This window comes from Aegilops tauschii, chromosome 5, assembly GCF_002575655.3.
Source record: "Aegilops tauschii subsp. strangulata cultivar AL8/78 chromosome 5, Aet v6.0, whole genome shotgun sequence".
NCBI classification, from domain to species: Eukaryota; Viridiplantae; Streptophyta; class Magnoliopsida; order Poales; family Poaceae; genus Aegilops; species Aegilops tauschii.
In genome coordinates, this window is record NC_053039.3 from 423042101 (window position 1) to 423056080 (window position 13980).

General features: G+C 50.8%; 1 protein-coding gene across 1 annotated transcript; it reads right to left on the reverse strand.

The window, feature by feature from the left end:
- Positions 1-10115: 10115 nt before the first annotated feature.
- On the reverse strand, positions 10116-10937 carry LOC109780533 (transcription factor MYC2-like). Its single transcript, XM_020339120.1, has one exon. It carries the CDS (start codon positions 10935-10937, stop codon positions 10116-10118), a length of 822 nt encoding a protein of 273 aa, XP_020194709.1.
- Between the last annotated feature and the right edge of the window lie 3043 nt (positions 10938-13980).

Genomic DNA, 13980 nt, shown 5'->3' on the forward strand with positions numbered 1-13980 from the left:
CTTACACGTACGCTTACGTGAGACAGGTTCCACCGACTGACATGCACTAGTTGCATAAGGTGGCTAGCGAGTGTCTGTCTCTCCTACTTTAGTCGGAACGGATTCGATGAAAAGGGTCCTTATGAAGGGTAAATAGAAATTGGCAAATCACGTTGTGGTCATACGTAGGTAAGAAAACGTTCTTGCTAGAAACCTACAAACCATGTAAAAACTTGCAACAACAATTAGAGGACGTCTAACTTGTTTTTGCAGCAAGTGCTATGTGATGTGATATGGCCAGAAGATGTGATGAATGATATATGTGATGTATGAGATTGATCATATTCTTGTAATAGGAATCACGACTTGCATGTCGATGAGTATGACAACCGGCAGGAGCCATAGGAGTTGTCTTTATTATTTTGTATGACCTGCGTGTCATTGAATAACGCCATGTAATTTACTTTACTTTGTTGCTAAACGCGTTAGCCATAGAAGTAGAAGTAATCGTTGGCGTGACGACTTCATGAAGACACAATGATGGAGATCATGATGATGGAGATCATGGTGTCATGCCGGTGACGAAGATGATCATGGTGCCCCGAAGATGGAGATCAAAGGAGCATGATGATATTGGCCATATCATGTCACTATTTGATTGCATGTGATGTTTATCATGTTTTTGCATCTTATTTGCTTAGAACGACGGTAGTAAGTAAGATGATCCCTTATGATAATTTCAAGAAAAGTGTTCCCCCTAACTGTGCACCGTTGCGAAGGTTCGTTGTTTCGAAGCACCACGTGATGATCGGGTGTGATAGATTCTAACGTTCGCATACAACGGGTGTTGACGAGCCTAGCATGTACAGACATGGCCTCGGAACACACGCAATACACTTAGGTTGACTTGACGAGCCTAGCATGTACAGAAATGGCCTCGGAACACGGAGGACCGAAAGGTCGAGCATGAGTCGTATAGAAGATACGATCAACATGGAGATGTTCACCGATCTTGACTAGTTCGTCTCACGTGATGATCGGACACGGCCTAGTTAACTCGGATCATGTTTCACTTAGATGACTAGAGGGATGTCTATCTGAGTGGGAGTTCATTGAATAATTTGATTATATGAACTTAATTATCATGAACTTAGACTAAAATCTTTATACTATGTATTGTAGATCAAATGGCCAACGTTGTCCTCAATTTCAACGCGTTCCTAGAGAAAACCAAGTTGAAAGATGGTGGCAGCAACTATACGGACTGGGTCCGGAACCTGAGGATCATCCTCATAGTAGCCAAGAAAGATTATGTCCTAGAAGCACCGCTAGGTGAAGCACCAATCCCAGAAAACCAAGACGTTATGAACGCTTGGCAGAAGCGACCTGATGATTACTCCCTCGTTCAGTGCGGCATGCTTTACAGCTTAGAACCGGGTCTCCAAAAGCGTTTTGAGAAACATGGAGCATATGAGATGTTCGAGGAGCTGAAACTGGTTTTTCAAGCTCATGCCCGGGTCGAGAGATATGAAGTCTCCGACAGGTTCTTCAGCTGTAAAATGGAGGAGAATAGTTCTGTTAGTGAGCACATACTCAGAATGTCTGGGTTACACAACCGCTTATCCCAGCTGGGAGTTAATCTCCCGGATGACGCAGTCATTGACAGAATCCTCCAATCGCTTCCACGAAGCTACAAGAGCTTTGTGATGAACTACAATATGCAGGGGATGGAAAAGACCATTCCTGAGGTATATTCAATGCTGAAATCAGCGGAAGGGGAGATCAGAAAAGAACATCAAGTGTTGATGGTGAATAAAACCACTAAGTTCAAGAAGGGCAAGGGTAAGAAGAACTTCAAGAAGGACGGTAAGGGAGTTGCCGCGCCCGGTAAGCAAGTTACTGGGAAGAAGTCGAAAAATGGACCCAAGCCTGAAACTGAGTGCTTTTATTGCAAGGGAAGTGGTCACTGGAAGCGGAACTGCCCCAAGTACTTAGCGGACAAGAAGGCCGGCAACACCAAAGGTATATGTGATATACATGTAATTGATGTGTACCTTACCAGTACTCGTAGTAGCACCTGGGTATTTGATACCGGTGCGGTTGCTCATATTTGGAACTCAAAACAGGAACTACGGAATAAACGGAGACTGGCGAAGGACGAGGTGACGATGCGTGTCGGGAATGGTTCCAAGGTCGATGTGATCGCCGTCGGCACGCTACCTCTGCATCTACCCACGGGATTAGTTTTAAACCTCAATAATTGTTATTTAGTGCCAGCTTTGAGCATGAACATTGTATCTGGATCTCGTTTAATTCAAGATGGCTACTCATTTAAATCCGAAAATAATGGTTGTTCTATTTATTTGAGAGATATGTTTTATGGTCATGCCCCGCTGGTCAATGGTTTATTTTTGATGAATCTCGAACGTGATGTTACACATGTTCATAGTGTGAATACCAAAAGATGTAAAGTTGATAACGATAGTCCCACATACTTGTGGCACTGCCGCCTTGGTCACAGTGGTGTCAAGCGCATGAAGAAGCTCCATGCAGATGGACTTTTGGAGTCTCTTGATTACGAATCATTTGACACGTGCGAACCATGCCTCATGGGTAAGATGACCAAGACTTCGTTCTCCGGAACAATGGAGCGAGCAACCAACGTATTGGAAATCATACATACCGATGTGTGCGGTCCAATGAGTGTTGAGGCTCGCGGAGGATATCGTTATGTTCTCACTCTCACTGATGACTTAAGTAGATATGGGTATGTCTACCTAATGAAACACAAGTCTGAAACCTTTGAAAAGTTCAAGGAATTTCAGAGTGAGGTTGAGAATCAACGTGACAGAAAAATAAAATTCTTACGATCAGATCGTGGTGGAGAATATTTAAGTCACGAGTTTGGTACACACTTAAGAAAATGTGGAATAGTTTCACAACTCACGCCGCCTGGAACACCTCAGAGAAACGGTGTGTCCGAACGTCGTAATCGCACTCTATTGGATATGGTGCGATCTATGATGTCTCTTACCGATTTACCGCTCTCATTTTGGGGCTATGCTTTAGAGACTGCCGCATTCACTTTAAATAGGGCACCGTCAAAATCCGTTGAGACGACACCGTATGAATTATGGTTTGGGAAGAAACCTAAGCTGTCGTTTCTAAAAGTTTGGGGATGCGATGCTTATGTCAAGAAACTTCAACCTGAAAAGCTCGAACCCAAGTCGGAAAAATGGGTCTTCATAGGATACCCTAAAGAAACTATTGGGTACACCTTCTACCTCAGATCCGAAGGCAAGATCTTCGTAGCCAAGAACGGGTCCTTCCTAGAGAAGGAGTTTCTCTCGAAAGAATTGAGTGGGAGGAAAGTGGAACTTGATGAGGTGATAGTCACCCCTTCCGTACCGGAAAGTAGCGCAGCGGGGAAGATGTTCCTGTGGTGCCTACACCGACTGGGGAGGAAGTTAATGATGATGATCATGAAGCTTCAAATCAAGTTACTGAACTTCGTAGGTCCACAAGGACACGTTCCGCACCAGAGTGGTACGGCAACCCTGTCCTGGAAATCATGTTGTTAGACAATGGTGAACCTTCGAACTATGAAGAAGCGATGGCGGGCCCGGATTCCGACAAATGGCTAGAAGCCATGAAATCCGAGATAGGATCCATGTATGAAAACAAAGTATGGACTTTGACTGACTTGCCCGATGATCGGCGAGCCATAGAAAACAAATGGATCTTTAAGAAGAAGACGGACGCGGATGGTAATGTGACCATCTATAAGGCTCGACTCGTCGCTAAAGGTTATCGACAAGTTCAAGGGGTTGACTACGATGAGACCTTCTCACCCGTAGCGAAGCTGAAGTCCGTCCGAATCATGTTAGCAATTGCCGCATACTATGATTATGAGATATGGCAGATGGACGTCAAAACGGCATTCCTTAACGGCTTCCTTAAGGAAGAATTGTATATGATGCAGCCAGAAGGTTTTGTCGATCCTAAGAATGCTAACAAAGTATGCAAGCTCCAGCGCTCAATCTATGGGCTGGTGCAGGCATCTCGGAGTTGGAACATTCGCTTTGATGAGATGATCAAAGCGTTTGGGTTTACACAGACTTATGGAGAAGCCTGTGTTTACAAGAAAGTGAGTGGGAGCTCTGTAGCATTTCTCATATTGTATGTGGATGACATACTATTGATGGGCAATGATATAGAATTCTTGGAAAGTATAAAGGCCTATTTGAATAAGTGTTTTTCAATGAAGGACCTTGGAGAAGCTGCTTATATATTAGGCATCAAGATCTATAGAGATAGATCAAGACGCCTCATTGGTCTTTCACAGAGTACATACCTTGACAAGATATTGAAGAAGTTCAATATGGATCAGTCCAAGAAGGGGTTCTTGCCTGTATTGCAACGTGTGCAATTGAGCACGGCTCAATGCCCTACCACGGCAGAAGATAGAGAAAAGATGAGTGTCATCCCCTATGCCTCGGCCATAGGGTCTATTATGTATGCCATGTTGTGTACCAGACCTGATGTAAACCTTGCCGTAAGTTTGGTAGGAAGGTACCAAAGTAATCCCGGCATGGAACACTGGACAGCGGTCAAGAATATCCTGAAGTACCTGAAAAGGACTAAGGATATGTTTCTCGTTTATGGAGGTGACGAAGAGCTCGTCGTAAAGGGTTACGTCGACGCTAGCTTCGACACAGATCTGGATGACTCGAAGTCACAAACCGGATACGTGTATATTTTGAATGGAGGAGCAGTAAGCTGGTGCAGTTGCAAGCAAAGCGTCGTGGCGGGATCTACATGTGAAGCGGAGTACATGGCAGCCTCGGAGGCAGCACAGAAAGCAGTCTGGATGAAGGAGTTCATTACCGACCTAGGGGTGATTCCCAATGCGTCGGGCCCGATGACTCTCTTCTGTGACAACACTGGAGCTATTGCACTTGCGATGGAGCCCAGGTTTCACAGGAAGACCAGGCATATCAAGCGTCGCTTCAACTCCATTCGTGAAAGTGTTCAAAATGGAGACATAGATATTTGTAAAGTACATACGGACCTGAATGTAGCAGATCCGTTGACTAAACCTCTCCCTAGGGCAAAACATGATCAACACCAGGACGCAATGGGTGTTCGATTCATCACAATGTAACTAGATTATTGACTGTAGTGCAAGTGGGAGACTGTTGGAAATATGCCCTAGAGGCAATAATAAATGGTTATTATTATATTTCTTTGATCATGGTAATTGTCTATTGTTCATGCTATAATTGTATTGTCTGTAAATCGTAATACATGTGTGAATACATAGACCACAACGTGTCCCTAGTAAGCCTCTAGTTGACTAGCTCGTTGATCAACAGATAGTCATGGTTTCCTGACTATGGACATTGGATGTCATTGATAACGGGATCACATCATTAGGAGAATGATGTGATGGACAAGACCCAATCCTAAGCATAGCATAAAAGATCGTGTAGTTTCGTTTGCTAGAAGCTTTTCCAATGTCAAGTATCTTTTCCTTAGACCATGAGATCGTGCAACTCCCGGATACCGTAGGAGTGCTTTGGGTGTGCCAAACGTCACAACGTAACTGGGTGACTATAAAGGTGCACTACGGGTATCTCCGAAAGTGTCTGTTGGGTTGGCACGGATCGAGACTGGGATTTGTCACTCCGTGTGACGGAGAGGTATCTCTAGGCCCACTCGGTAATGCATCATCATAATGAGCTCTATGTGACTAAGGCGTTAGTCACGGGATCATGCATTGCGGTACGAGTAAAGAGACTTGCCGGTAACGAGATTGAACAAGGTATTGGGATACCGACGATCGAATCTCGGGCAAGTAACATACCGATTGACAAAGGGAATTGTATACGGGATTGATTGAATCCTCGACATCGTGGTTCATCCGATGAGATCATCGTGGAACATGTGGGAGCCAACATGGGTATCCATATCCCGCTGTTGGTTATTGACCGGAGAGGCGTCTCGGTCATGTCTGCATGTCTCCCGAACCCATAGGGTCTACACACTTAAGGTTCGGTGACGCTAGGGTTGTAGACATATGTGTATGCGGAAACCCGAAAGTTGTTCGGAGTCCCGGATGAGATCCTGGACATCGCGAGGAGTTCCGGAATGGTCCGGAGGTAAAGAATTATATATAGGAAGTCAAGTTTCGGCCACCGGGAAAGTTTCGGGGGTTACCGGTATTGTACCGGGACCACCGAAAGGGTCCCGGGGGTCCACCAGGTGGGGCCATCTATCCCGGAGGGCCCCAAGGGCTGAAGTGGGAAGGAAACCAGCCCCTAGTGAGCTGGCCGCCCCCCCATGGGCCTCCCCCCATCCGCCTAGGGTTGGGAACCCTAGGGTGGGGGGGCTTCCTACTTGCCTTGGGGGGCAAGGCAACCCCTTTCCCCCTTTGGCCGCCGCCCCCCCCCCTTGAGATCCCATCTCCAGGGCCGGCGCCCCCCCAGGGGGGCCTATATAAAGGGGGGGAGGGAGGGCAGCAACCGGACAGCCTTGGGCGCCTCCCTCCTCCCCTGCTACACCTCTCCGTCTCGCAGAAGCTCGGCGAAGCCCTGCCGAGACCCGCTGCATCCACCACCACGCCGTCGTGCTGCTGGATCTCCATCAACCTCTCCTTCCCCCTTGCTGGATCAAGAAGGAGGAGACGTCGCTGCACCGTACGTGTGTTGAACGCGGAGGTGCCGTCCATTCGGCACTCGGTCATCGGTGATTTGGATCACGGCGAGTACGACTCCGTCATCCACGTTCATTGGAACGCTTCCGCTCGCGATCTACAAGGGTATGTAGATGCACTCCCTTCCTCGTTGCTAGTATACTCCATAGATGCATCTTGGTGAGCGTAGGAAATTTTTTAAATTATGCTACGATTCCCAACACGGGCTCCCTCCCCCGGCGCTGGCCGACCCCACCGTGACCGGCGTCACCACAGGAGAGAGGGCCAGGTCCACCTGACCCATGCGGCCTTCCCCACAGCCAACCATCGCCGGCGTCACCGGTGTCACCGGCGCCAGACTAAGAGAAGGAGAGGCCAAGGCCACCTGCCCCAGACTCCCCTCCCCATACCGAACCTCCGAGACAGTCGACGCATTCCGGCTCGAGACCACTAAGGTGGTAGGAGAAAGTGGCCCCACCTGAGGCTCCACCTCCCTAACCCCTCCCACGGTCGTCACCGAGAGCGTCCCCAACAAACCATCCTCCACAGGACTAGCCACAGCATCAAGCTCCAACGGCGGAAGCAGACACTCAAAGCTATCATCAGACTCCACCCTGTCACTCCAGAGCCGGGGAGGAGCCGATGCTTGCTCAAAGGATCCAAACCGCAACGTATTCATCGGTACAGCCGGAGCCGAGGGAGACTCTACTCCGGAACCATCACCGGGCAACCGAGCAGCCGGACTCGACCCATTGGCCCTCTCACGTCCCGCCTCATCATTCGGGTTCCCACGAGCACCGGCATCATCATCCCCCTCGTGCATATCCATAGCAGCCCCGGAAACCGCATCGGCAAACAGCTCCGAATCCTCAAACTCAATCTCAAGTGGAAACACCTCTCCCCGATAAAACCAGTTGACCATATCTGGGACAAAATCGATGTCCAAAACACCCACTAAGAGCCGGGCCACCCCATGTGCGCGGGTGAAAGCCATGTCCACTTCCTCAATCTTACCAACCATCATACCCAAACTCGCCACAACTCGAGCATCTGTCAAAGACTCATATGGGGCCCCTGAAAACCGCAGCCACACCTGAGTGAGCGGTTTTCCCTTAGGCTCCACCTTCTTCCACTCGTGAAACTCCAGGATGCACTTAGTACCCGGCACCTTGCACAACCCAAAACTCAGCAGCTTCTGCAAATCTTCCACCGTTGGGAAATCAACCCTAAACACATTGTCCTCAATCTGGACGAGCTCCCACTGAAAATCACCTGGAGCCAGTTCCTGAAGTCGCTGCACAATTTGAGCCTCAGAAACCACTTCGCGGGTAGCTTTCACAAGTCCAGTAGTCATACTTTGAGTCTCAACTAGAGTCTCCCTCGCCGCCGGAGACTCAAAGAACGTGAGCTCGGCACAGTACACTCCATACATCATGAGAGCAGGAGCCTGATCACACATAACCAGGCAATCCCCCATAACATGAGCAGTCTTACCACACGAGTTACAGAGTTCCGCCATGCACTCAGCAATAAAGTGGCCCTTCTCACCACATCGATAGCAAAGCATCTTTTCTTTCTTACGCGCCCATTTGGACGCCCTCTCAGACTCAGCCCTGTCCCCTGCCTCAGCAGCAACTCCAGTTGCAGGAACCTCCACGTTGGCCAAAGCCGTCACAACTTCCATTGCCTGGCTAGGCAACTCAGTCGACCGCACGGGATCGACAGCCATATCCGAAGCCTGATGGTCAACCACGACCGGTGGCGGGGGCGGCTTGCGGAACCGACCACGTCCACCACCACGGCCACCACGATGGCCACGGAATCCACCTCTCTGCCGGTTGTTCGGGCCAGTAGCCCCTTCTACAAAACCACCCGCTGGACCAAGGAATGGTCTTTCTGCAGAACCATCACTCTGCCAAGCGTATCCGCGTCCACCTCCCGTAGACGACGAACCACGGTGCTGTCCATCCCCGTAAGCATCAAAACCATCATCCCCCCACTGTCCTCTGGGGGGCCCATTAGTTCCACCATCCCCCGCGTCCAGCCTTGTCTGCGATGGGCCCGAACGTTTTTGCGCCGGTCTCGCGACATAGTGAGGCGGTGGCGCGGCACGAGGCACAGGCGGCGCGACACCCCGCCCCACGGATGCAGGCACCGGAGGTCTTGGGGGAGGGGCACCGCTCCCCGCAGCTGCAATGACCGGCTTGGGAGGCCGCGGTCCACCTCGCCCTGCAGTCGGCAAAGGCCCGGTCGGCACCGCCGGACGCTGTAGCGGTGGCCGGGCACCATAGCCACCGCCCCGACCCGCGGCAGCAAGAGTAGCCGGAATTGGCGGGCGGATGCCACCACCCCTACCCGCAGCAGCAACAAAGGCCGGAGCTGGCGGGCGGACGAGAGCTCCAACACCGCGGCCAAGGGCCGAAGCGTTAGCACCAGCCGGTGCGACGCCCCGGCCCGCCGCCGGCATGCCACGGTTAGCCCCAGGGGCACCGGCACCACGACTGATTCCCGCGACCTGCAGCGGCATCTCCACTCCACGGCCGACACCAGAGACATCCAGCGGCACCACTCCGGCACGGGCTGACCCGGCCGGCTCCGCCGAGCTCTTTCCCGCGGCCCCCTGACCCGCCATGAGATGCAGCGGTGGGATTCGACAGGCACGGCCTCCACGATCTACACGACGATGAGGAGCCCGACGACAGAAAACCCTACGGCGCACGACGGGACCAGAGGGATCAGACGGATCGTTGCATGCCTCTCGCACGTAAACAATGTTCTCGTCCAAAGAGCCCTCAGTATCCAGCCCAAGGGACATTGGCCCACCTGCGACCACTTCGTACTGGGCCTCATACCCAGCCGAAGACGGCCCAGTCTCCACCGGTGGCCCTGCAGCGCCAATCAAGGCATTCAAACGTGCCGCCCTAGCATCCGCGATCGGGATCGACGCCGCCGGCGCCGCCTGCTGCCGGCCGGCCGCCGCACGGCCGCCCTTCTTCCTTCTCACTACCACCGTCCACGCTTCCGGAGGAACTAAATCGAAAAGAGTAAGCTTTGGGAGACTTACCTTGGGAATAGGCCCCTTCCATGGCCGAGGGGCAGACGCGGCCGTCCTCCGATGTACAACCCGCCGGAACAACTCCAAGTTCTCGCCGGGCCACAAACCGGTCCTCGCCGGATCCTCTAGAGGGACCACCACCTCCACAATCTCCGCCACCTCGTCTTGATCGTAGCCGGTGTCAAAAGCTTCGCAAATCATATCTGAGGGAGTCGGTGAATATTCCGTGGAGCCGCCGGAGCGCCCGCAGTCTTCATCCTCATCCCCGCTATCCTCCTCCGCGAGCGCCCAGAATCGCCCGCCCACCTTCCGGCGATCACCGGGGGTGACCGACGTCGAAACGCCCGGCGGCATCGACGCCTCCTCTAGGTATCTACTAGTAGCTAGCTAGGAGTTGTCGCGGAGCCTCTGAAGCAGAGCGCACTGGAGGACGCCGTCGTCCTGGAGCGCAGCGGGCACGTCGACGACGACGTCCTGCACCGTCACGCCCTCCACGCAGTTCACGCACGCGTGCTGCACCTGCAGCTCTAGCGACCTGAGCGCGCCCATCAGCCGCGCCGGCGCGTGTGGGGCTCCTCCCGCGCTCGTTACGCGCACCGCCGCTGCATCCTTCCCCACCATCCGCACCTCCACCACATCGTCGCAGGCCGGGTGGTGCATGGAGCCGGCGTGGCCGCTTCGGGACGAAGAAGCCGATGCGTTCGACACCTCCCAGTCCCATCTCGAGGCGGCCGCCTGCCGACCCTCGTCCTCGAGCTGCGCGACGCGGGAGCGTAGCTCGGCTATGTAGGCGGCGGCGTCGGCGAGGAGGGAGGTCCTGTCCATGCGAGACACGGTAGGCACGCCGGCGCGGAGATCGCAGAACCGGCGGTTCAGCTTTTCGCGGCGCTGCCGCTCGGCCTCGACGTGGCTGGGGGTGGGGCCCTCCGGCCGCGGCCCCGGCTTCCGCCCACGCCGCTTCTTCGCTGAAGCCTGTAGGCTCGCCGGCGGCAGCTCGGTGTCCGGGGAGAGCGAGGAGCTCCCCTCAGGCCCCAAGTAGTCTCCCTCCTCGCTCTTGGCCGCCGCGACGACGTCGCCGAGCAGCCATTGCTCGGGGACCTCGCAGGAGGTAAACTCGAGGACCTCATGGTGGTTCTCGTCCGCAGTGGCGAGCTGGGGAGGCGGCGGTGGTGGCAAGAAGGATGAGCACGGGGAGAGCAGCTCGTCCATATGTTTTGCTGCTCCCGTAACCGAAGAGCTCGAAGTGTCTCCCAGTCCCGGGAGTTGGAAGCGTCGGTATTACCTGGTACAGTAAAAGAGGTCTACTAGTGTGCCAAGCTATCGTCTGGCCCACGTGTCTCCATGCAAAAGATCTATTGACCTGGTGCAACGGAGACAAAGAGATTGGCGGAATCACTGTTGAATCGAATATCTCGAATGTGTATATGCCCGATCTGTATTTTGTCTCCGCTGTTTTGGGATTTGATGTTTAATTTCATCAAGCAATCCGGCGTGCCCGTCGGTGCACTAGACAGCTAGCTTTTCCATTGTGCCGGGCCTGCCGGCGAGGGGCGCGAAGCCAGGCAGGGGACTGTTTAGGATCAGTTTAGCTAGATGACAATCGACTGAATTTAAAATAGGGGTCAATCGATTTTCAAGAGTTGGCTGGAGTGAGCCGGAGGGAAGGAAGGAGAAGGAAGGGGCTCGCCGAAGTGCTACCCCATTATCTATCTTAGGGTTCAGGGTGGGAGCGGTGGTGGATGGCGGTGGTGGGGGCGGTGGTGCACTTCGCCGGAGAAAAAAACTAAACGTGGGCGGGTCTAGAGGGATGGCCGGGGGCGGCGGCTAGACAGGCGGTGGGGGCGGTTCCAGGGAGGTCGGGGTGGCGAGGCTGCGCGGGAGCGCCGCCGGCTGCGGGTGGTTCGGCCGGCGACCCGGGCGGCGGTGTGGAGAAGAAGGAGAAAAGCTGGAAGTAGAAGAAAGGCTAGGCGCCATTGGATATGGATCGGACGTTCAATATTGATCGATTGGCCCAATTTCAAAAATTCAGCCGACTGACATGTAGCATAACCCGTTTAGGATTCATGGGGCTGGAGGTGTCAAGTTCAGGAAGGAGGATTGGGGAAGAAGAGGTGCATCAAGATTGGTGAAGTACACGTGGCATTTTCTAAAGAGAATCTTACGAGATGAAACGTGAGACCAGGTCGTATAGTATTATTTTCCCATTATTTTCCCACGGCTCTTGCGCGTTGGCCCTTTTTTTTATGGGAAGGCTTTCATGGCTAGCTTTATTAACTCAAATCAAACTTGCATCATTTGCTAACAAAGGAATAATAAAGCTTGGAGGTGTATCAGACCAGAAAGTCAGTGGATTACTCCTCCTAAACCTAGCTAGCTCATGAGCAACCATGTTTGACTCCCTGTTACAATGTTCAACAAGTACCCTCCCGAAATTCGAAAGTAGACTTCGACATTCATTAAGTATTGGTGCTGCAATCATTGAGTAACCTCGTTCAAATTCAACGCCTCTACCACGGTCACATTATCAGTCCGGACAATTATGTTGGCACACCCAAGACTTTGAATGAGCATTAGCCTTTGACGCAACGCTTCTGATTCGGCCGAGACCACATCGGCCGAGACCACATCGGCTACATGCTCCATGCAAGCAGTTTATTTGGAGCCGTGTGTGCCGTGCGATGCTAGACATACAGAGGATTTTTTTTATAGATTTTACGGAGGTTTAGAATTGAAAACAAGGTGAGGAAGGGCCTATCCCAATGAATTTTAGAAGGGGAAGAAATATTTAGTTAGGAAAGATCTGCAAAACGGCTGTAAAAATTCAGTGGTGTAGGATTATTGGTGTGTGCCGCTCTACATGTACAGCGAGTATCATGCTTATGATACACCGTATCTTTATACGGTGATGTTATTGTGTAGATACTCCCTGGGAGGGCCTGGCACAATGAAAGGTTCTTAAGGTAATTTATAGAGTCATAGGGATAGCAAATTGTTTGAGGAAGCATGTCAAATCATGTGCAAAAAATGTACCAGGCGGATTTGCCATCCTGGTTAAAGAAAATTGTCATCCGCGGACCATACAAATCATCCGCAGTTGTCATGCCGCCAACGAACGTTTGCTGGTTAAGCCGGTCCTCTTTATAATGCATTGGTACATGTTGCTTGTAGCTAGCTTTCGCTTTGATTACATAACTTGTTTCTTTCCTGTTGTCTTATTACATTTGTTATACCCTATTCACTATCGATGGTGCAATGCTGTTGACAACACAAATCCATGCACCACATATTGGAATGTATTAATTAATCGTCCTATCATTATACTACACGTTCTCATGCATTATATGTTTCGCTCTCGATTGCACCTCTCAACCATACACTCTACTAACAACTAACAACTTGCTCCCCCGATTCCCTGGATAAAGATATATCGATTCAAACATTCAAATCTGCCCTGGTTAGCATATTTGACAAAATCCAGAAGTTCAAAATTTGACGAAAGAAAACTCTGCTTATACGACAAGTTCTCCCGAAAAAGATTGCAATGTATATTATTATCATGGGTTGCTGGAACTTATGGACCCAAAGAAATGGCAACAAGAATGAAACCCCTGGAAGTGATCCCTGATGCTTTAAGAAGAAGTGGGATCTTATGCTGGCCAAGCATAGAGCCAAAGAGAAGAACAAAGAATGCCTCGATCAACATATTGCTTCCTTGTTCTGATTTTGTTTTATTTTTTGCTTGTACATAAATTTTGTTTATATTAATGAGAAGAATTGTTCTACAGTCACTGGGCAAATAAAATAAAATATTTGTTTCGAACTTTAGTTTTCAGACAATGTGATATCATGTACAAATAATTTGTTGCATTGGAAAGAAGTAGGGATCGTTTCGCTCTTTATGCTTCTGGCCAAAAATGGTTAGAAATTACATTTGTCAACAAATCAAAAGATATACTTTTTATAAAATATAATACTCCCTTCAATCCATATTAATTGTCGTTGATTCAGTACAAGAGGGAATACATAATTTCCTAGTTACATTGAAGACATAAATTGTTGTGTCCGGCTTATAAGGCGAACTAGAGGGAGCAAGTACATTTGTACTTCTCGCTACATGTAGGGTTAGGTGATAGCCTGCAAGCGCACAAGGTTTAGTTGTAGCATTTTTGAAGTAAGAGTATCGATCTCACGGGGAGCACATGAATCAGTCCTTAGCCCTTTGCAAAGTACGAACGATGTGCGTATATAGCTT

Coding starts and splice junctions, on each gene's coding strand:
- LOC109780533 (XM_020339120.1), bottom strand. CDS start 10,937: ATGGACGAGCTGCTCTCCCCGTGCTCATCCTTCTTGCCACCACCGCCG.